This window comes from Lagenorhynchus albirostris, chromosome 20 (genome assembly GCF_949774975.1).
Source record: "Lagenorhynchus albirostris chromosome 20, mLagAlb1.1, whole genome shotgun sequence".
In the NCBI taxonomy this organism is placed as follows: domain Eukaryota; kingdom Metazoa; phylum Chordata; class Mammalia; order Artiodactyla; family Delphinidae; genus Lagenorhynchus; species Lagenorhynchus albirostris.
This window is the reverse complement of record NC_083114.1, coordinates 39,579,163-39,600,319: the sequence shown is the minus strand read 5'-3', so window position 1 is coordinate 39,600,319 and position 21,157 is coordinate 39,579,163. Positions and strand designations below refer to the sequence as shown.

Here is a 21,157-nt window from a genome sequence, read left to right as displayed (position 1 = left end):
TTTTACAAATGCTATGGTTAAGGATACTGATGTTTATCAAATTTATAGACAATATGAAACCAGAAGGTATTCTGAATGCCTTCAGAGATATAATCAGGATCCAAACAGATCTCAGCTGGTTAAACAAGTGGTCAAATGTGACAACTTGTAAATACAGCTCCAGAAACCAACTGCCTGAGTTCAAAATGGAGGATGTGTGATCTAATAAGTGTTAACAGAAAGAAAAAAAAAAAAAGACCCAGAGGATCCTATCTATCTCAAAGTAAATTGATATAGTAAAGCTGCCAAGTTTAGTGTCTAAATAAGGAAAGTGATAGTCTGCCACTTTGCCTTTCAGTTGTTTGGTCTGGATTCAATTTTTTTTTTTTATAAATTTATTTATTTATTTTTGGCTGCATTGGGTCTTTGTTGCTGCACGTGGGCTTTCTCTAGTTGCGGCGAGCAGGGGCTACTCTCCACTGTGGTTTGCGGGCCTCTCATTGCGGTGGCTTCTCTTGTTGTGGAGCACGGGCTCTAGGTGCACGGGCTCAGTAGTTGTGGCTCGCCAGCTCTAGGGCACAGGCTCAGTAGTTGTGGTGCACGGGGCTTAGTTCCTCCGCAGCATGTGGGATCTTCCCGGACCAGGGCTCAAACCCAAGTCCCCTGCGTTGGCAGGCGGATTCTTAACCACTGCACCACCAGGGAAGCCCCTGGATTCAATTTTTAAATGGACATGAGCAAATCATCCAGAGAACTGAAACATTCAAGATCCTTTCTTTTGAGGAACAATTGTAAAATCTCTGAATGTTAACCATGAAGATTGGGATTGCCACAGCAAACTTTAACTATTTGAGGGACTATGAGGAAAGGAGGAATTGATATTTTTTCATCACCCTAGAAGGCAAAGAAAGAACCAGTGGGCTCGAGTTACAAGAAGTTAGATTTTGTCAACGAGGAAGAATTTTCTAACATTTAGGAAAAAACGTATAAGAGAAAACAAAGTGTTAAAGGAGAAGCTGGACTTCATTTGTCTGGAATGTTGTCAAAGGGAAATCATGTATTGGAGTCAGACTAGATGACCTCTAAGGTCTTTCCAACTGAGGTTTTACTAATTTAGACACCAGGCACCAAGTATCCTATCATCTCTTGTTTTTAAAGTTGCCAATTATGTGTAAGGAAGAACACAGGACAAAGAGGGATGAAACATACATTGTGTTCATACACAAATGGAAGTTAATATCTCATATAAAAGGGAAAATAGTGTTTTTCTATTTTGTGAAAATGGATTTCTTTTTCTAGTCTTTTAAAATATACAAGCAGAATTGTTTAATGCTTCCCAATAAATCTAATAAATTGAAGCAGAAGTTCAAAATTAACAGCCACAATAGTTTATTTACAATTGAACTCTTTATAAGATATTTACAAGACAACCAATTTTACACATCAGAAATGGTATCAAAAGTATGAATTACAACACAGACAACAATATGAAACGGGCATAAAACAAAGCTGAAGTGGACAGACAAGCAATTTCTCTTTTTAATTTATTAACACTAGCTTAAACTTTGTTAAGGAAAGAAACAAAGAACTGTGTTTTAGGAGAACTGCAGGTCCTTCAGTTGAAGATTGAATTTCAGTGTTGTATCCCATGTAGGGAAAAAATAAGACTAATTTTCCCCCCACACTTCAACACACTGTAATTTTGCTCTTGGAACTTTGCTAATCTACTCTCCAACCTCCTTCTCAACAAAACTTCAACATATCCAAATCAAAGGAGAATTGATCTAGAAGAGGGGACAATAAAATAAGAGGTCCTAGGTAGAGGGAGAACCAAGGAAATAGAATCCACTTAAGACTGGCCAGATAGCACCCATGGATTCCTCTTAGTCTAACTCAAGTTCAAAATCTGGGGAGTCTGCTGGATAGGCACAAACATAAAGGCTAAGTTTGCTAATGCATACCCAAATTAGGAGTCTGACAAATGCTGAAAATCAAGAAGAAACTGAGAGGAATCAAGGAATAAAAGAGACACTGACTGGTCTTTTTCTTCTTGGGCACATTATAAAGGAACATAACATAGGTCAGAGTAGGAAAGCCAAACAGCTTGCCATATTAAAATGATGGAGAACAAAGAAAATCTGGCCCAGTTTTTCTAGAAATCTCCTTCCTCTCCTTAAGGTGTGAGATGAGAGCCCCTAGTGGAATAAGTCCTATTTCTCTCTACATTCTTGCTGCAATGAAGTTCACAGCAGGTTCCCTTGTGGAGAGCCCACTCTCCTAAGCAGATGGAGTTACAAATGAAAACCCATAGCCACACACACACACACACACAAAGGAGAAATAAGAGCAGCAAGATCATCCAAGAATACTACATGTGCTGCCAGAGTAATTCCTTTAAAAGTCAAACTCAGGGAGCACAGATCAACATCTCACAAAAAGCTTTAGCAGTGGGAGGCCCCTGAGGAACTTTTTTCTTCCCTTCCCACAATGGTATCCCATTCTCTCATGCTCCACTGATGGGCCAGCCACACATCCTACATACCTTGGCTTCTCCTCTAAAAGTGCTAATAATCTGGGGACATATTCTCTTCAAGGATAAAAGCCCCTACCTTCTAGGAGATTAGACCCCTACTTGTTTTCATACAATAGTCCTGAAGACTAAAGAAAGGCAATTCCTATATATTTAAGACCAGAGGTCTTGGCTCTATTTTCCTTCCAGATAGTTACAGGGATCTTACACTGAGACCAAAGTGGCCTGGAGTGCTGTCCTGAAATTCTTTGAACAAAATGGGGGTGGGGTGGGAGGTGGGTGGGAGCGGGGAACTAAGATGGTACACATACAAATCTATTTTTACAAAATGAACGGAGAAGCTCATTAGGTACATCTGTTTGTTTCAAGATGTAGACATTTGCCAGCCAAAGGAAGCACATATTTCCACACACACCCCCACCCTCCCTAAATCTCTATCCCACCACCAAAAGCTCAGCTAAAAGGATAAAACCCAACTAAGGAATACTGGAGAAGTGATGTGACACAAAGACATCTATACAGGATCTGGCATGCCATCCCCAAACACCAACAGCTTTTGTTTAGAGCCATGACTGGTCCCAAACTTACCATCCTCATTCTCTTTTCAAAAGATTTTATTCTTTGAGGGGTGGGGGAAGAAATTCAGTTACCCATTAACTAAGAAAATAATCACAGCCAAACATCCCTTCCCACATGGCTATATCACAGGATAGTTTTAAGAGAACTGTCTTTTCAGATATTTATCTACCAACTCCAACCTCTTTTCTACCCTGTGAAGATGACTTGCTTTATCACGTCACTTGTTATTCCTCATCTGGTCCTTAAGCTCATGGTGAGGTTTTTTGTTTTGTTTTGTTTTAGGGTAAAAACCACTATGCTCACACTATAAGGAAGGGTATACCAGGGCAAGAAGAGTGCCATGCAGGCACAGCTCTAAAGGCAGGGGTTGCTTCATCTTCCAAAAGTCTAATGAAGAGAGCCCTTTCACCCTTTTAACATAGGCAAATGTAGAGAAGCAGACCCCTGAAGCTTCCAAATCTGCCATCCTATAGATTTAGCTTGAGAGTTCATTTCCCCAAAAGGGGAAAAGAAATCCCAATCACCCTCCATAATTCACAATTAGCCCAGTGAAAGAGTATTTGTGAAATCAGAGTGATGAAAACAAAACCAAGATCAGGGGAGTATGGAAGGGCATTACCAGCGAATGATAACATACATGAGGACATCGGTCACATATACAGGTCTCTGCCACTCTCTGGGAATGGCATGCTACAACTATCTGAAGACAGAAGGTTCTTGCCAGCACAGCTATTTCCTACATGTCCGATGAGGTGTTTGCTTCTTCTGGATCTCCAACCTGCATCGGCTACGCTCATCCAACCAGGGCAGCTCAAAATTCCTGGCAAAAAAGGATACAGAAATCAACCTGCAAGACTAGAAGAAACTCAGTATGGACGTGAGACTAACTCAGAAAAAGACACTATGCCCTTTACCACTCCTAGCCCTGACTCCCAAGTCCCAGGTTTAGATTGTCTTTCCTGCCTCAAAGCCAGAGCAATGGTGTGCTATTAAAGTGATTGAATAATCTATTTCTAATTCAAAAAGCAATCCTCCTAATTCCTGGCTTGGGAATCTTATCACTACAAAAACTAGTGGCCCAGGCAGCCTCACTTCTGTCAAAGAGCCATGGCTATCCCTAAGCCAGCTATTCCACCTTATATCTAGGCTTTCATGAAGTCTGGAAGGGAGGTGAAGCACAGACTACCTGAGAGAGGAGGGGAAAAAAACTTTATACTTACTGTGGAGTTAGTTTTGGTAATGGTCGTCCAAATGCTACAACAGGCAAGAAGGGGGTAATCATCAAACTTTCAACTACGGAAGAAAGCCAAACGGGACCTTGTTAGTGACACAGATGGAAAATGTCTAGCAACTATACCTGTTCCAAAATACTGCATTCATTCAGAGCAAGTTGTATCCTGGAGCCCTGTACTCTTTTAGATAAACAAAACTTACCATCATCTGGCTCAGGGAAAAATGAGGTAACCTCGGGCTCAGATTCCTGAATTCCTTTCTTTTTATACATTCTGAGCTGCAGTCGCTGTAAAATTCTTTGTTCCCTGATCCTCTGAATATCCCATCTGGGAAAAACAAACCAGACAAACAAAACAAACAAACCCAACATTACTGAAAACCAGCTCTATAAAGGCAACTCACACAATCCAGATGCTAGGGAGATCTCTGCTGAGTCTTCTAGATGGGGGATGGGGGGTGGGGAGGGGTAGGGGGGTAAAGAGAACCGCCTGCTTGGTTAGGGAAGAGCTGTATAGGTCTGGCAGTCTAGATCATGTGTTGGTGTTCCCCAGAAGAAAAAGAGGCCAAACGTGTATAACAACAACCACTTCACACTCTGATACTCAACCAATTGAGTAATTGAAAAGTATTAAGAGCTCCAGGGCTCCCCTCAGCATAGATAAGAGAGGTTAGGGTCCTATAGGGCTCAGTTGTCCCCAGAATGGACATCTCCAGCCTCACCTTTTCCTTCTCTTCTCATCCAGCTCCAGTTTTGCATGCCGCTTCGAAAACACACTGTCATCCAGGTTCTGTGTAAAGAATAGCAGCTGATAAGCTACTTATCACCATGTGACACACGTATACTCATTTCCAGCTTCCAGGAATGTAAAATCTTTCACCTTCAGGTCCCACCTGAGTCTGTGAGTTCTATGGATATCATAGGAACCTCCTGGTAACAAAATCAACAAAACACATACTCCTTTCCCCACCCCTACCCTGTAGAATCTCCATATTCCAAAATCATTTCTATAATTTTCCAAGGTGAAAGTCACATCAAACTGAAACAACCCTTGAGACTGCCACAAACCCTCCCTACCTCTATACTTTATAAGAGTCTGCGTTTAAAGTAAGTATCAAACTTATAAGAGTCAAATGAGGTTGGAATATATAATTCTGTTGCTGAGTGGTACATGCTAACTTTTCTACTTAGCATGGAATCTAGCTTTGTTTTGAACATTCCCTAGTTATTTATTTTTTAATAAATCACTTAGCCACTCTGGACCTCAGTTTTCTCATCTATACAACAAAGGAGTTGGACTAGATAATCTCTCAAGTTACCTTCTTGCTTCAAAGTTCTATTTAACCCATCCATACAGTTACAATGACATATTCAAGTAACAGTCCCATTTCTGTCTCTCACTCCCTTCTACTGACAGGTCTTAGGTACCTACCTCCAAAAGGTCTGAAGGATTTGGGTCCCTTAGAGGCTCTACTGAGTGGTCCCTCCAAGAAGGAACTGGAAAGAAAAAAGAAAGAGAGAAAGAAAGGGAGGAGGGGTGGAACCACCCTTAAATCCAAGGTCACACAACCTACTATTCACTAGGACAAGAGATCTCTCCCAGATAACAAAGTTACCAAGTGATAGGAATCCATTCTATGGCCTCACCTGAAGCCATATTCAGTGTCCTTGCTACGGTATTAAAAGAACCTAAAATGCCATTGCAGTCTGCCAAACACAGGATCACAAAAAACCCTAAACCAATACCTGACAATTCACATAATGGATGCTATTGCAGTTCCTGAAAAACAACTGAAATTTGTAGTCATTTTGAAGTCTATAGTGTAATCATACACCAAGGAATCTCACTCTCCCCCATCCAACTGATGGGGAATGCAGCTCCCAACCATCCACCATCCCACCACCCCCACCCCAGGCCCAGCCAGCACAGTTCCTATTCTACTCACCAGCCAAGACTGAAGTTTCTCCTGCAACACTTGATGGCATCAGACACCCTAAATAATGCAGGAAAGAAGAATCACCTCAGTGTAAAAAGAAAAAAAGCCCATACCCAAAATGGAGGAAAGGATCATCACTGAAGTTCTCACTAGGAAGCCATTTTGGTTTTTTGAGTTGTTCTTTTGAGAATTTCTCTCTGGGGGAGGGGAAGAGGGAACAACAGACAAAAGAAAAGAAAATAAGCCCACCACTTTTTTTTTTACACTGAGACGACTTCTTTTCTTCATTATTTAGGGTGGTTTCCCTGCAACAGTTGATGGCCAAGGATATCAAACCTTAAACTCAGAACATGGCAGGTGAGTAAAAGTTGACCCTATTTTTCAAATAAAAGATCAGTGTTCTCAAAACTTACATATGTAGTCTTCTTAAACAGCTCCCTCCTCCCTCCAAACAAACTACCTTGCTGGTCCAGCCTGAACAACATGCACAAAGACTTTGGCTTCCTTAGAACAAGCCATTGAGACTTCCTCTTGAGATAGGGGCGTCAAGAATAAGGATTCACACGTTTATTCACAACTCAGGGTCCTCAAAGGACTGGGATTCCCCCCAATCAGACTCTTTCTGTACTGCTAGGCCCACAATATTAGACGTGTTTGGAATTTTCTGTACTAGGGCAGAAAGGGTTTTCAAAAATAGCCAGTCACACAGAACAGCTCCGGACTAAGCCATTTCCCAATCCCGGATGGGAAATTGCTTCACGGTTTCTCTTGTTACACAGCATTGCCATGGCAGCAAGAAGGTTAACCATTAAGGATGAACCTGTTCAACTAACTGAACCAACAAAAAACCTGAGCCTAGATCAGGGTCCTGGTCTATCGCATGTACTCAAGTGTAAGGCCTAATGAATTTTAGATAATTAAGAAGAGTAATCTATCTTCCCCACTTAATTTTGTCACCAGAACAGCCAAACAAAGCCTGGAGAATGCTCTTGTCTTACTGGAATGGATTCCCATCCCCATCCCTACTAGGGCAAGACACAGCATCAGAAACTCAGGGCTGTGACTCTATCCAAGGCTTCCCCACCGTCACCCCGGAGCACCCGCTGTGACTGTCACAGACTAACATTACACGATTGAAGGCACATTCCAGTTACTGGTTGATGTAGGAGATGGGGGAGCATCTCTGTGTGGAAGCCATGAAGAAAAAAAAGGGAATGAAGACCAAGGTCCCATACCCCACACCCATCCCAAGCAGCTCAGATATCCCAAGATAGTCCTTATTGTTTGAAAAATAGTTTGTAGACCATTTTATTTAAATATATGAACAACCAATGGGCTACTGCAATCCAAGTAAACTCTTCACATTTAGAACCTTTGTGAAGTATCGTAAGATAAAGTAAGACTGTTGGTCTTTGGCAGATTCCTCCTGCCCCCCAGACCGGGACATAGAGATACAGATAAATGTTTATATAGTTAAAGAGCGGAGGCCCAGGTGAAATTCCCCACCCCAAACTGGCTCCCCAACCCAAAAATTACCATTGGCCCCTGAGAACACCCAAAGACCACCCTCCCAGGTTTCACACAATATCAATTGCAGGAACAGTCGTGCATGGCAAAGTATAAGTTCTATGCATTTCACAGCACAGAAAACCCTTCTTTCAGAGGGCATGCAAGTTGCCGGAGATTACACCCCCAAGTCTGGTGCTCTTGTGATGAGCAACTTACTGGCAAACACATCTCCCAGTGTTGTAAGCAGGCAAATACATTGAGCACATTTTGCTGTAATTCCATCTATTTGCAATGCCTGCACAGTGTCTGTCTCTGGCTGTTAACTTACTCATTCTTGACAGAACTCTGCTTTATTGATTGCACTTTTTTAAAAATGCCAAAGGCATTTTCACACTTGTTAGCTTGACCGCCACCACTAGGGTATAAGAGCAAGTGTTCTCTATGCCTTACTTGCTACAGTCTCCTCCTTCTTTGGAGAGGATTCCCGTAATGGTAACGGTGATGGGGGAGGCTGGTGCCAACGACACAAATACATTTCTGTGGTGGAAAGGTACGGCAAATCTTCTATCTCACTTGAGAAGGCTTTCTCCTTGGGATGGGTGCTGGGTCCCTTCTGGGGAGTCGAGAGTCTTGGCGGGGTGTCCACTGAAGACCGGGGCTTTTCTGGAGTTTCCTGGCTCCTCAATTCACGTTTACAAACAGTTTCAGATAAGGAACCACAGGGTTCCTCTTTAACAGGAGAGTGCTTAGGAGTTTTTGTTTTGACTTTTGAAAATTCAGGAGCCAGCTTTTTAACAGGAATCTTTCTTTCTGTACTTCCAAATGGGGATTTCCTATTAGATAGGGAAGAAAACATTATAGAATTTATTGACTCTTGAATAAAATCTAATTTGATTACATTTTGGGGCAAGAGAACTAGCTTGCTTCAAAATAACCAGTATTCAAGTATCTAAATATCTGCGTTCATTTGGCTGTCATGAGCAGGAACAGCTTCATGCTTAACAGTATATATAATAGGCCCTTAGTAAATGTTTGTTGAACAAGTGAGTTTCCATGCTTAAGAACCTCTACTAGTATCCTACTGCCTACTAAATCTAAAAAGGTCCCTATTTTATTCAAGATCCTTTAGCTGGGGCGTCCCTGGTGGCGCAGTGGTTGAGAGTCTGCCTGCTGATGCAGGGGACACGGGTTCGTGCCCCGGTCCAGGAAGATCCCACATGCCGCAAAGCGGCTGGGCCCGTGAGCCATGGCTGCTGAGCCTGCGCGTCTGGAGCCTGTGCTCCGCAACGGGAGAGGCCATAACAGTGAGAGGCCCGCGTACCGCAAAAAAAAAAAAAAAAAAAAAAAAAAAAGACCCTTTAGCTAACATTAGAGGCCTCTACTTTGTGGCCTGTTTCATTCCTGTCAGCCAGAGACCAGTCTCTTATTCTACCCCTCCAAACCTACACCATGTTAATTACAATCTCTGTTTCTTTTTTCTTGCTATCTTCTGGCTCTCTTTCTCCCACCAGTCTACACACACACACACACACACACACACACACACACACACACACACACACACACGCACTTCTAGAATGCCACCTCCTCTCCTTTTTACCAATCTAAATTCTATACTTTTTTCAAGATCCATCTCCTCCTTAAAGTTTCACTATTTTAACGCACAATAATCTTTAATCTCTGAATAGTTTGTATCACTGTTGTCTATCTGCATATTTTATTGCAGTTGAATTCTGAGTTTTCAAAACTTATGCCATCCTTATAGCTAGACTAATCTCTTTGAGTCCAAGGACACTTAGAGCTTACATTTTAATGTCTACCAGTGCCTGATGCAATGAAGGAATTTAACACTTCCTAACTTGAAGTGAAGGGCTATAGTTTTCTTTAAGAAACTCAGCTGTCACATTTGTTGCCCATTCTCTTTATGATGTACTCTGCATTCTGTAGTTACTACGGTGACCAAAATGTTCCTAACAGACGTACATAGTCTGCGCAAGAATGTTTCAAGACAGTTTCTCAGCACAGAAGACCTCATGATTCAAGATATAGTTCTATTAAAACAAATTCATAAGTCCTAATCCCTTACTCTCAGTCACTGGAAACAGGTGACCTCATGTCCAGACAGTGTAACAAAGTTATCAGCACACCTTTTGTGTCCCTTTCCACTCCGCCCACAGGAGAAAGGCTTGGGAGGCAGAGTCTGGGATGTCTCGGAAAGCTCCGGCTGGCACTCCAGTTTAATTTTCTCGGATATCTCCGTTTCCTCTCTCTCTTCAGTTTCATAGCCCTGAAACAGCTTGTGCCTTTCCTTCTCGTTATCCTTCTTTACCAGCTGCATCCGCCTTTCCATACGTTCAATCCGAGCAAGGAGCTAAAAGAGAGAATGGCAAAATGCAGACTTAAAAAACAAAAAAATTAAACACAGGTGCTTAGCCCTATTTGCGAATCAGTATGGTCTTCTGCCTCTTTCCATGAACCATAGCAATTCAACTTATTTTTAACAGGCAGACATTAATCTGAATAGATTTTCTTAAACACAATAGAGAAGACAAGGTACACTGCTTGATTTTAGGGGCTAAACTAGTTGGGGAGGGGCATGGGGGAATTTGTACTTCATTCTTCTGAAAGAAAATCCTCTTCACTGGGAGGGGCCACAACATGCCTTTTAAATGGCATGGTCTCTGCTACTGCTAACCATGTGGCTCCAAGTCAGTTTGGGAGTTTCCAGAATTAACCTTAATGTTCTTTTAGGAGGCCCTAAGGTTCTCCAAACCCTATCCTCTCTACTTCCACTCCAAAACACCATACACAAGGACAAAGTCCAGACAGTACATTGAGAAGGAATTAAAAGCTCACACAATCACAGTGCCACTAGGGATTGCAGTGTTATTTGAAGGCGGGTGGGGTGGGGGTGGGGAGGTGCCACCTAAATAATGAACACTCAATTTGGAAGAATTATAAAAGAACCAGTACCCATAAATCCCATCAATCATCAAATATACATATTGCTTTGCATCTGGGATAACAAAAAAATTATACCTATTTGTCTGAATATTGAAAACAAAGTCTTTTAATTCTAGTTAAAGGGAGGACCACATAATCAAACAGAAAATGGAAGTCTATTATCATTGAAAAGTTCACATTAAAATGTTCTGAGAAAAGATGCCAAATGTGCTACTTACACCCTATAATAAGAATTTTATTTGGGTTAGACTGTGATATTAATGTTGACTTCATTACATCCACTTAGCTGCACAGATTTCATGAGAGGCCAAACAACAACTGGAATAAGAGAAACAAGCTTAAGCATCGCTAAGACTGCAATACACAACAGAGGCAATGAATGCCAAGTTCAGACTGACACTCTATCCTTAACTCACCCCGCTTTTCCTGCCTAGGAAAGTCTGCAAAGGGGCCATTACCTCAGGTACTGAACAGAAACCTCCACAATCAGCAGAGAGCCCCCCTGTCAGCCACATTCTCATTTCATCTTCTGTTTTGATTCACAGCCTTAACATTACTTAAACACGGTTTATGGGTGACATTTCCTTGATTTCTTCTTCACTGGTCGTTCTCTTCCCACCTCCCCCCCCCAAATAAGGACACGATGTGTTGTAATTACAGTACCATCACACCCCTAGACTGCAGTACAGTAGCTGAGCAGTGCCACCTCCATGTTGAGTAACTTCCACAAATCAACACCATGAGATATTTTAATGAGACCGGCCCCAGCTCCCATTCCACCTTGCAGAATGCATTCTCCAATAAAACAGTCGCTGCCTGGAGAGATTCATTTGGAAAGCAAACAAAATGAACAGCCCTCTGCTCTCCTGCTCAGCCCTTGGCGCACACAACGCCAGAGAGGGAGAGGGAGGGAGGGAGGGAGGGAGAGAGGGAGAGAGGGAGGGAGGGAAAGAGGGAGAGAGGGAGAGAGGGAGAGAGGGAGAGAGGGAGGGGGGGGGGAGAGAGAGAGAGAGAGAGAGAGAGAGAGAGAGAGAGAGAGAGAGAGAGAGAGAGAGAGAGAGAGAGAGAGACTGCTGCAGCCTGAACACAACAATTGTAGAAACCATGTTTATTTTTAGGCAGCTGTAAGGTATGCTAGCACGGTAATATCCCACCACCACAGCTTTCCTGATATCTGGAGGAATATGTTTTAACACATAAGGTGCCCTTAACTACTGCTGCAGTAAAAATAACCCTATATAGTCGTGCTCCTCAGAAGTACAAAGAAATAATAAATGACTTCCCTACTACCCTAAGATTCTAATATAGGGGAAAAAATTTTGGTCTACTTAATACATTTAATAAGCTTAATTTCCCCTGATGCCTTAAAAACCTTCTAGCCTCTAAACACCATGCTCATACAAGGGAGCTGGTTAGCAGGTCATGTTTTATAACTCAGATTCCTATGAAAAACTGTCTGAAATCAAAGGTGATGATTCTCTTAATATCATTTTAAAAAGCTGTAATAGGGTTCCACTGTGAATCACCTCGACCCCTCTGCCAATTAAAAGGCCTACTACTCTGTCTAAAGATGCTACAGCAGTGCTTAGAGCAACAGCTGCTATGGCCCTCTCCTCCAGAATACATTTATAACGCAAAGCTCTTTAAGTTAACCCCTTCCATAAAGCCACCACATATGTATCCCACCTTTTCATTTTTCAACCCCTCACAAATCAGGTCTTTTCCCACTCTAAACGTTTTTCCCACACGTCTGGGGCTGTCATTTTAAATTAACCCTTTGGCACCTGAAACTTCCCCTCCCCCTCCCCCTGGGAGGTTGCCCTTTAACCCCTCCCTCCAACCCAACGTGTGTCTGTGGGCCTGGCTCCCAAGGACCCGTTAACTAAGAATACTCCTACGTTGGTGGCCAACCTCCTTACCCCTAAACTAGGGATACCTTAACCTCCTACAGCCCCCTTCCCCCGAGCATGCGCACAACTCGCTCCTCGTCCCGAACGCAGATTAACCCCTCCCGTACCGTGTCTCTCTCTGACTTCAGCTCCTCGATCTCCTTCTCCTTGGCCTGCAGCTGCTGCTGCTGCTGTTCGATGAGGTCCAATTGCAGCAGAAGGATCTGTTTGAGGCAGGCGGCCTGACTGGAGGCTCCCGAGCCGCCGCCACCCCCGAGAGGGCTCTTCCTCGTACTCTTCCATCGGCCCTCGCTGGCCGCCAGGGTTCCGGCGGCGGCGGTGGGCGCGAGGGGTGGCGGCCCGGGCAGAGGTAGTGGTGGGGGTCCCGCCGGGTCCGAGGCGGTGGCACCTGGGGGAGCCGCCCCACCCTTGTCCCCAGCCCAGGGCGTAGGCTCTTTGGCCGCCGCCACGAGAGAGCCCGTCTGAATGGGCAGCACCGCCTGATACTTGGGTCGGGGACTGCAGCCGGCTCCGGCTGCCGCTGGCTCCCCCCCAATGCCAGCTTGTTTGGTGGCCGGGGGCGGACAGGGCAAGGGCACCGAGCCGCCCCAGCTCTCTTCCTGCTGCCCGGGGGCCGCCCCGGCCGGGAGTAACAAGCCCCGGCCCTTGCCGCCGCAGCCGGCCGGGGAGGGCGCAGGGCTCCCGCCCTGGGAGGAGGCCAGCGGAGGCCCCGGCTCCTTGAGCTTACGGTGCCGGGGGAGGAAGTGGGCTTCGGCCGCCCCGGGCTCGTCCTCGGGCCCGCCCAGCGCCGCAGCTCGCTCGTAGTCCAGTCGCTGCTCAGGGTTGCCGCCGGCAGGGGCCGCGGCCGCCTTGAACACTGCGGATCTCATGGTCATAGTGGTCCGGAGCAGCGCCGGGGACCGAAACGGAGGAGGGGGTGGGGAAGGGGTGAGGTGCGGGGGGTCGAGGACGGAGGAGGGGGAGGGGAGTTTGGCGGGCTCGCCTCAGCAGCGCGGCAGCAGGCCTTGGCTAGCGCGGCTCCTCCGGGGCCCGGGCGCCATCCCGCCGGCGTGCGGAGAAGTGGAGGCCGCGGCTGAGGCCCGCCGCCGGCCCATGGGGGCCTCGCCGCCGCCTCTGCTGCCGCCGCCGCCGCCTTCGCCTCAGAGGCAGGAGCTCGCACCCAGCCGCCCCCGAGCTCATCCCCGGAGCTCGCTTCGGCCCCCCCTGGCCCGGCCGGGCCCGCCTCGTCTCCCCACCCCACACACCCCCTTCCCCGCCCCGGCCCCCCGCCCCGGAGCTCGCCTCAGCCGCCCCGAGCCTCCATTTTCCCCCCCCTCCTCCTCAGGAGGGGGTGGGAGGGATGGGTCCGCCCAAAGCCCTCCTACTTCGGGAGGGGGTCTGTCGCCTCCCCCGCGGGTCTCCGGGCTCGGGGTCCCCCTCCCCCACAGTCACCCCCGGCGCCTCAGCGTTTCCCTTTAAAAAAAACGGAGCCGCTCGGAGCCGCCACAACCGCAGCCGCCGCCGACCGGAGGGCGCATGCGCCGGGAGGGAAGCGGGCGGGAGCGAACCGGGAGCGGAGAGGAGGGAGGCGGGCAGCGCTATTGTGAAAGGGGCCGCAGCCGCCTCGAGGAAGGCGGGCAAGGGGCCACGGGGGCCCCGGGCGCGGGGGGCCGGCGAGGGGAGGCTGGGGATGAGGGGCGAGGACCGAGGAGCCCGCGGAGCGGCGGGGTGAAGGTGGGCTGCCGGGGGAGGGGCAAGCCGGGGGAGGGTCAGGAGGAGTGAAGAAAGGGCTGGGGCCAGGACGGGTAGAAGGCGAATGCGGAGGCTCCTCGGAAGAGAGGAGCGTGAGAGAATGGAGTTGAGAGGAAGGAAGGGGTCTTCGGGAGGCAGATGCGCCCTCCGTGGAAGTGTACCGAGCGGTCCACGTACCCGGCCTGCGCTGGATTACCCCTTCCCCGGGCACCTTGGCAACCGGCCTGGCCCTCGCTGGAGGGGCCCAGCGGCCCCGCACGCCTCCTGGACCAGTCAGGATGCAGGCTCCTGTTTGAGCCTATGGGTGTTTCCTGGGCATAGAATTCTAACCCTCCACCCCCAGCACTCCCCAGCAGCCCCACACTGGTATGGGAGAGAATGAAGTTCTTTGTCTCTAAGGGATCCAGGCCAGAAACGGAGGGGACCTCTGGTTCCCCGAGGGAGGAAAATCCATGATGTCTGCTGCCTAGGGAGTTGTTGCCACCACCTCCCTGGAATGAAGTATTGCCAACTACCGACAGTTCTTTCCCAACGGTCATCTCCCCAGCCTTCTTAAGTCACTTCTAGCATCTTCTGGGGATTCATGAAGGATTGAGGCAAAGGAAGTCTCGGAAGGGACCCTTACCTTTACCGGGAATAGGAATACTTTAGGGTATTCTCCTATGCTGAGCACTTTGTCCTCTCTCTTCAGTGTTCATTTTGTGTGTCTGTCTGTCTGCCTTAACTTACAGGCAACTTTAGCCAACAAGTCCTCACAGAATTTCTCCTGGAAAAACTTTTAAATAGTTTTAATTGATTGTTTTTCTTTTGTGTTGAGGTGGGATTTTTTTTTTCCAGTCTATATGGAGATGGAGATGACTTAACATTCTTTGGTCTAATGTGAAAACCTCCCCAAAACACAGAGCACTGGAAATTTTAAATAAATGGGTGCGAATATGCTAAGCCAAGGGAGCCCCAGCCCTCTTCTACCAGATCTGCAAGGGGAGTCCTGGAGTTAGGGATACCAGTGAAGGAGGTGTGTGGCAGGAGGCATATAGAATAGTGGTGATCTTTTCCAGTGTCGAGACTTTCAATACCATCTCTACACTGGCAACTCCTAAATTTATATCTTCTTCTGGGATCATCCTCTCACTCCAAAATCATATATTCAGCTGCCTAGGAGACATATCCACTTGGATGTGTAACAGGCATTTCAAATGTACGTCTAAAATCACACTCCTGAATTTCCCTCACCCAAATCCTGCTGCTTCTACAGCCTTCCTCTCTTTCTCTCTCACTCCACATCCAATTAGTCTTCAATCCCATTGCCCTTCAATATATATATATCCAGAATCACACACCTTTGCAGCATCTCCACAACTTGCACCTTGAGTCATAATCTGTGCCATAATCGTATCTCACTTTTTTATTGCAGTAACCTTGTAATTAGTCCCTCAGTTTCAAGCTTTGCCTTCCCCCACTTAAGTCTGTTCTCAACACAGCAGCCATCGTGATTCTGATAAGATATGAGGCAGAGCATGTTCTTTCTCTGCTCAGAACCCTCTCATGACTTACCATCTTACTTGAAGTAAAAACAAAATCATCATTGTGGCTTGCAGGATCTGGTCCCCGGGACTGCTCTCTGACTTTGGCTCCTACTACTCTCCCCCTTACTCACCCCCCTCCTGCCACACTTGCCTCTTTGCTGTCCTTCAAACACACCCAACATGTGTCTGCTCAGGTCCTTTCACTTGCTGTTCCCTCCACCTGGGTCACTCTTTCTTCAGATAGTCACATACCTTCCTCTCTCATCTCCTTCAGCTCTTTGCTAAATATCATCTTTTCATCATGCCTTCCTCTCTGGCTACCCTGTGTAAACGCACAACCTCTTCCAAATACCCTCCCTTGCCTTTTCTGCTTTATATTTTTCATATACTTATTACCATCTAAGATGTAATTGACCTTGTTTATTGTCCTCTCACACTAGAATGTGAGCTTTGTGTTTTGTTCACTGCTGTATCCTTAGCCCCTAGAACCATACCTGGCACAAAGTAGGCAGTTAATAAATATTCATTGAATGAGTAAATGAGCTGTTTATATTAAGAGAAAGCATGTACCCTTGACCTTTAGCTTGGTTGAGAGTGACAGTCTTGTAACATTAATAGAGTGTAAAAATTAGTGAAACCTAGGGAAGAATAAAGTTGTCTAGAAGCACAGAGAAGATAGAACATATTATCTGGAGGGAATTGAGGAAGTGACAACTGAAGTGGGTCTTAAAGCTTGAGGCCATAGGAGGACATTTCAGACAGAGGTGAGAACATTGCCTAGGCATGGGATAAAAGGATGTGTTGGAGTAAATAGGAGAAGTTGGCTGGACTTTAGCTTGGATACTGGGGAGTACAGGGGGTAAAGCAAGCAAGGTGTGTTGAGACCAGATTGTTAAGGTCTGAAGGCCCAGTTAAGAAATGGATACAGCCAACCCTCCATATGCGCAGGTTCCACATCTGCAGATGCAAACACCTGCAAATTGAAATATTCAGGAAGGGACGTCCCTGGTGGTGCGGTGGTTAAGTATCCGCCCTCCAATGCAGGGGACACAGGTTCGAGCCCTGGTCCGGGAAGATCCCACACGCTGGGGAGCAACTAAGCCCACGAGCCACAACTTCTGAGCCCGTGTGCCACAACTACTGAAGCCCGTGCGCCTAGAGCCCATGCTCTGCCACGAGAGAAGCCACCGCCATGAGAAGACTGCACATTGCAACAAAGAGTAGCCCCTGCTTGCCGCAACTAGAGAAAGCCTGCACGCAGCAACGAAAACCCAACGCAGCCAAAAATAAATAAGTAAATAAATTTAATTTAAAAAGCTGACCATTAAAAAAAAAGAAAATATTCAGGAAAAAAAATTCCAGAAAGTTCCAAGAGGAAAACTTGAATTTGCCGCAAGCCCGACAACGATTTACATAGCATTTACATTGTGTTAGTTACTGTAAGTAACCTAGAGATGATTTAGAGGATGTGCGTCAGCTATATGCAAATATACGTCATTTTATATAAGGGACTTGAGCATTCGAGGATTTTGGTATCCTGAGCAGGGTCTTGGAACTAATCTCCCTCGGATACTGAGGGACAACTAATTTATCAGCCAAGGTGAAACATCGAAGGATTTCCACCAAAGTGTGGAATGATCAGATTTGTGTTTGAAAGCTAACTTCAATATACCTTTGCACGGAAGGCAGGAGGCCAGCTTGCAGGCTGTTAGTCCAGATGAGAGATGATGAATCGTTAATCTAAGGCTTGAGAGTATAGTTATCACATTATTAGTAATTTGCAGAATTTCTTGATCGATAGAAAGTGTGAGGAGGGGGTGAGGGAGAAGGAGGACTTTGTGGTCAAGATTTCTAAGGTCAGGCAGATGGCAATTCCATGAACAAATTGCATATGTTTTCTTCCTCACTAGACAAAGTGTGGTCCTGGACTGGCATCATCAGCATCAGCTGGGAACTTGTTAGAAATGCAAATTCTCAGGCCCCACTCTAGACCTAATGAATCAGAAACTCTGCAGTGGGACTCAAGCAGTCTTGTGTTTTAACAAGCCCTCCAGGTGATTCTGATGCCCCTCAAATTTGAAAAACACTGCTTTGGAGTCCATACCAGGACCTATTCTTCAAGAGCCACATGGTAAGTATTTCAGGCTTTGACAGCTGTGGAGTCTCTTGCACTATTCAACTCTGCCACCGTAGCACAAAAGACAATGTGTAAATGAATGAGTGGTGGCTGATGATGAGTGGTTAATCTAAGGTACCAGTGGTACGGGGATTTAGAGGGAATGACAGGTGGCAGACTCATTGTTTGAAAGCAAAGGCTCTGGGGTGAGGCTGCAACCAGCGAGTACATTCCCACCATTTTATAAAATTTTATTTAGGAACACTGAAGTTTAAATTTCATATGTTTTCATGTTTCATGAAATATTATTTTAGATTTTCAACTATTTAAAAATACTTAGTGGCACTTCCCTGGCGGTCCAATGGTTAAGACTCCATGCTTCCAATGCAGAGGGAGAAGGATTCAATCCCTGGTCAGGCAACTAAGATCCCTCATGCCTCTGGGTGTGGCCAAAAATAAATAAATAACAACACACACACACACACACACACACACACACACACACACACACACTTAGCTTAATTATTAGAGAAATGCAAAGCAAACTACAATGAGGTACCACCTCACACCAGTCAGAATGGCCATCATTTAAAAGTCTACAAATAAATGCACCCATGTAAATTAATGCAGGGTGGCTTAATACTGTCATTTACTCAGAGATCACATACTTCCTATTTTGTGTATGTTAAAATGTACTTTCGTGAAATGATAGTGATAGTACCCAGCAATCGGTGGTGGGTAGTTTTTTAATGTCCTTACTTGGCAAAATAAAAAGCTTACATCAGTCCCCCACAATTTTTTTTCCTGAAAACTTTACAGCTTTGAAATCCAAAGTCTAGGATTTCACTGCTCCAGACTAAGTAAACATGCTTTTCTCCCCCAAAGCGAAAAGGCTGGAATTTTGGATTTGAGGTCTGATCTTCTTGATCTCAATTCACAGGATGAGGTGGATAGACCACCAGAAAACTGAAATCTGGGAAGAGAATTCTTGCTGCCAAACCATTAGGTTCTAAACTGTGATAATCCCTGAACTAGGCCGTATATAAGGACGTGAGATATCAAAGAGTAAAGGACAAGAGGGAGAAAGTGGACCTACTGGCTGAGGAGCCTTAGGAAAACCATAGGACCCATAAATCAAGTCCCTAAACAAATCTGTTTCATCCCTAATGGGATAATGACCATTCCCATTTGCCCTCTGGCTAAGTGTATGGATGCAGCAACACTTTCACCAATCCTCTAAGACTTTTTGGAATGACAGAATTCCGTTTCTATGACCTACATTCTTTGAAGGGAATGCCTATAGTGTGGAAAGAGCATGTAGCAAGCCCTTTTAACAGTCTGGGTCTTGGTTTCCCCAGACTAAAAAGAAAATTGAAATAGATCATCTTTAAGACCGTATGAAGCTGTGTTTTCCTACTAAGAGTGGGGCCGAACTAGGTATAGTAAAAAGAGACTTGTTTTGGCTTCTTCCCGGAGACAGAGTACTCATCTTGGCGACTTCCTGAGCCTCTTGGAAAGGTAAATGAAGACGGGTTGCGTGGTTGGCATTAACCCAGCTCCACATGGCACTGAAATGAGACCACGGGTGGAGAGGCCACCTTTCCCTTTTTGGGGAGGATGGGGGATGGGGAACCAGCATGGAGCCACAAAGGTTTCCGGCTCTGAAGCCCTGCCCCGGCTCAGAGCTTTTTGGCAAAAACCCTGCCCTGCGTTCCAGGCCTCCGCGAGCAGGATGCTCGTTTGCCGCTCCCCTTCTCCCCTCCGCGGGGGCCTCTCCACAGGACACACCCTCCCTGCTGCCTTTCTTTTTTTTTTTTTTTTTTAATAAAATTACAACTCAAATTCGGCTATTTCTCTCGTTTTGCCAGCCCCGCCAAAACTTTCAGCGAGTTCCGCCCACTCCACGTGGACCTCCCTTCCCTGGCCCAGCAACCTCTGCGAGGACCCCACCCCCAACACGTGACCAATTGTTATATTTCCTTCTTGGGGTCCTTTTACGCTGGCACCAACTAACGACTGAACAAAAGTGCCCCCTTCAGGGTGAATGTGGAGCAGCAGCCTGGGGAGCAGAGGAAAGTTGACTGAGGACTGGAGTACAATAGGGGAACGTGACTGCCTCTGCTTAAAATGATTTCAAAACCATAACTCCCTGGTTAATAACTTTAAGGATCATACAATTAAAAGATGAGGCAGCTTTTCCGGTAAGCGGTCTGAGGTGACCTCTAAAAATGGTTTGCTATTCACTTGACCCAGAAAACTCCACAAAATCATGCAAGTCAAGAGGTTCAAATCTTCGTGTTCATTTTAAGAACACTCGTGAAACTGCCCAGGCCATTAAGGGTATGCATATCCGAAAAGCCACCAAGTATCTGAAGGATGTCACTTTAAAGAAGCAATGTGTGCCATTCCGTCGTTACAATGGTGGAGTTGGTAGGTGTGCCCAGGCCAGACAGTGGGGCTGGACGCAAGGTCGGTAGCCCAAAAAGAGTGCTGAATTTTTACTGCACATACTCAAAAATGCAGAGAGTAATGCTGAACATAAGGGCTTAGATGTAGATTCCCTGGTCATTGAGCATATCCAGGCGAACAAAGCCCCCAAGACGCGGCGCAGGACTTACAGAGCTCATGGTCGGATCAACCCATACATGAGCTCTCCCTGCCACATTGAGATGATCCTTACTGAAAAAGAACAGATTGCTCCTAAACCGGAAGAGGAGGTTGCCCAGAAGTAAAAGATATCCCAGAAGAAAGTGAAGAACAAAAACTTATGGCCCGGGAATAAATGCTGCAAAAATTAAATGCAAATAAAATTAAAAGCAGAGTGTTGGTTGTCTTAATTAGTAAATCTATTTCAAGTGTCATCACAAAATGGATCGAATGAGTTTTCATAAACATGCTGTTTTGCAGAAAAAAAAAAAGATGAGGCAAATTCAAGAGGAAGGATATCATTTAAAAAAACTGCTTTGGGGGCTTCCCTGGTGGTTCAGTGGTTAAGAATCCGCTTGCCAATGCAGGGGACACAGGTTCGAGCCCTGGTCCAGGAAGATCCCACATGCCGCAGAGCAACTAAGCCCATGCGCCACAACCACTGAGCCTGCGTGAGCCTGCGTGAGCCTGCGTGCCACAACTACTGAAGCCTGTGTGC

General features: G+C 45.9%; 1 protein-coding gene and 1 pseudogene across 3 annotated transcripts; one reads left to right on the top strand and one right to left on the bottom strand.

The window, feature by feature from the left end:
* Positions 1–1,351: 1,351 nt before the first annotated feature.
* On the bottom strand, positions 1,352–13,843 carry MSL1 (MSL complex subunit 1). Of its 3 annotated transcripts, none has more exons than XM_060133899.1 (9): positions 12,747–13,843; positions 9,913–10,136; positions 8,216–8,598; positions 6,266–6,313; positions 5,752–5,816; positions 5,042–5,109; positions 4,523–4,647; positions 4,309–4,381; positions 1,352–3,908 (listed from the first exon to the last, which is right to left on the bottom strand). In XM_060133899.1, exons 1-9 carry the CDS (start codon positions 13,512–13,514, stop codon positions 3,818–3,820), a joined length of 1,845 nt encoding a protein of 614 aa, XP_059989882.1. In that variant the 5' UTR covers positions 13,515–13,843; the 3' UTR covers positions 1,352–3,817. The 3 variants fall into 3 exon arrangements, with proteins under 3 accessions (XP_059989882.1, XP_059989884.1, XP_059989883.1); XM_060133901.1 differs by lacking the exon at positions 12,747–13,843 and adding an exon at positions 10,948–11,187; XM_060133900.1 differs by lacking the exon at positions 6,266–6,313 and having other exon boundaries at positions 12,747–13,842.
* Positions 13,844–17,083: 3,240 nt separating this feature from the next.
* On the top strand, positions 17,084–20,794 carry LOC132510955 (large ribosomal subunit protein uL22-like; annotated as a pseudogene).
* The last annotated feature ends 363 nt before the right edge of the window (positions 20,795–21,157 follow it).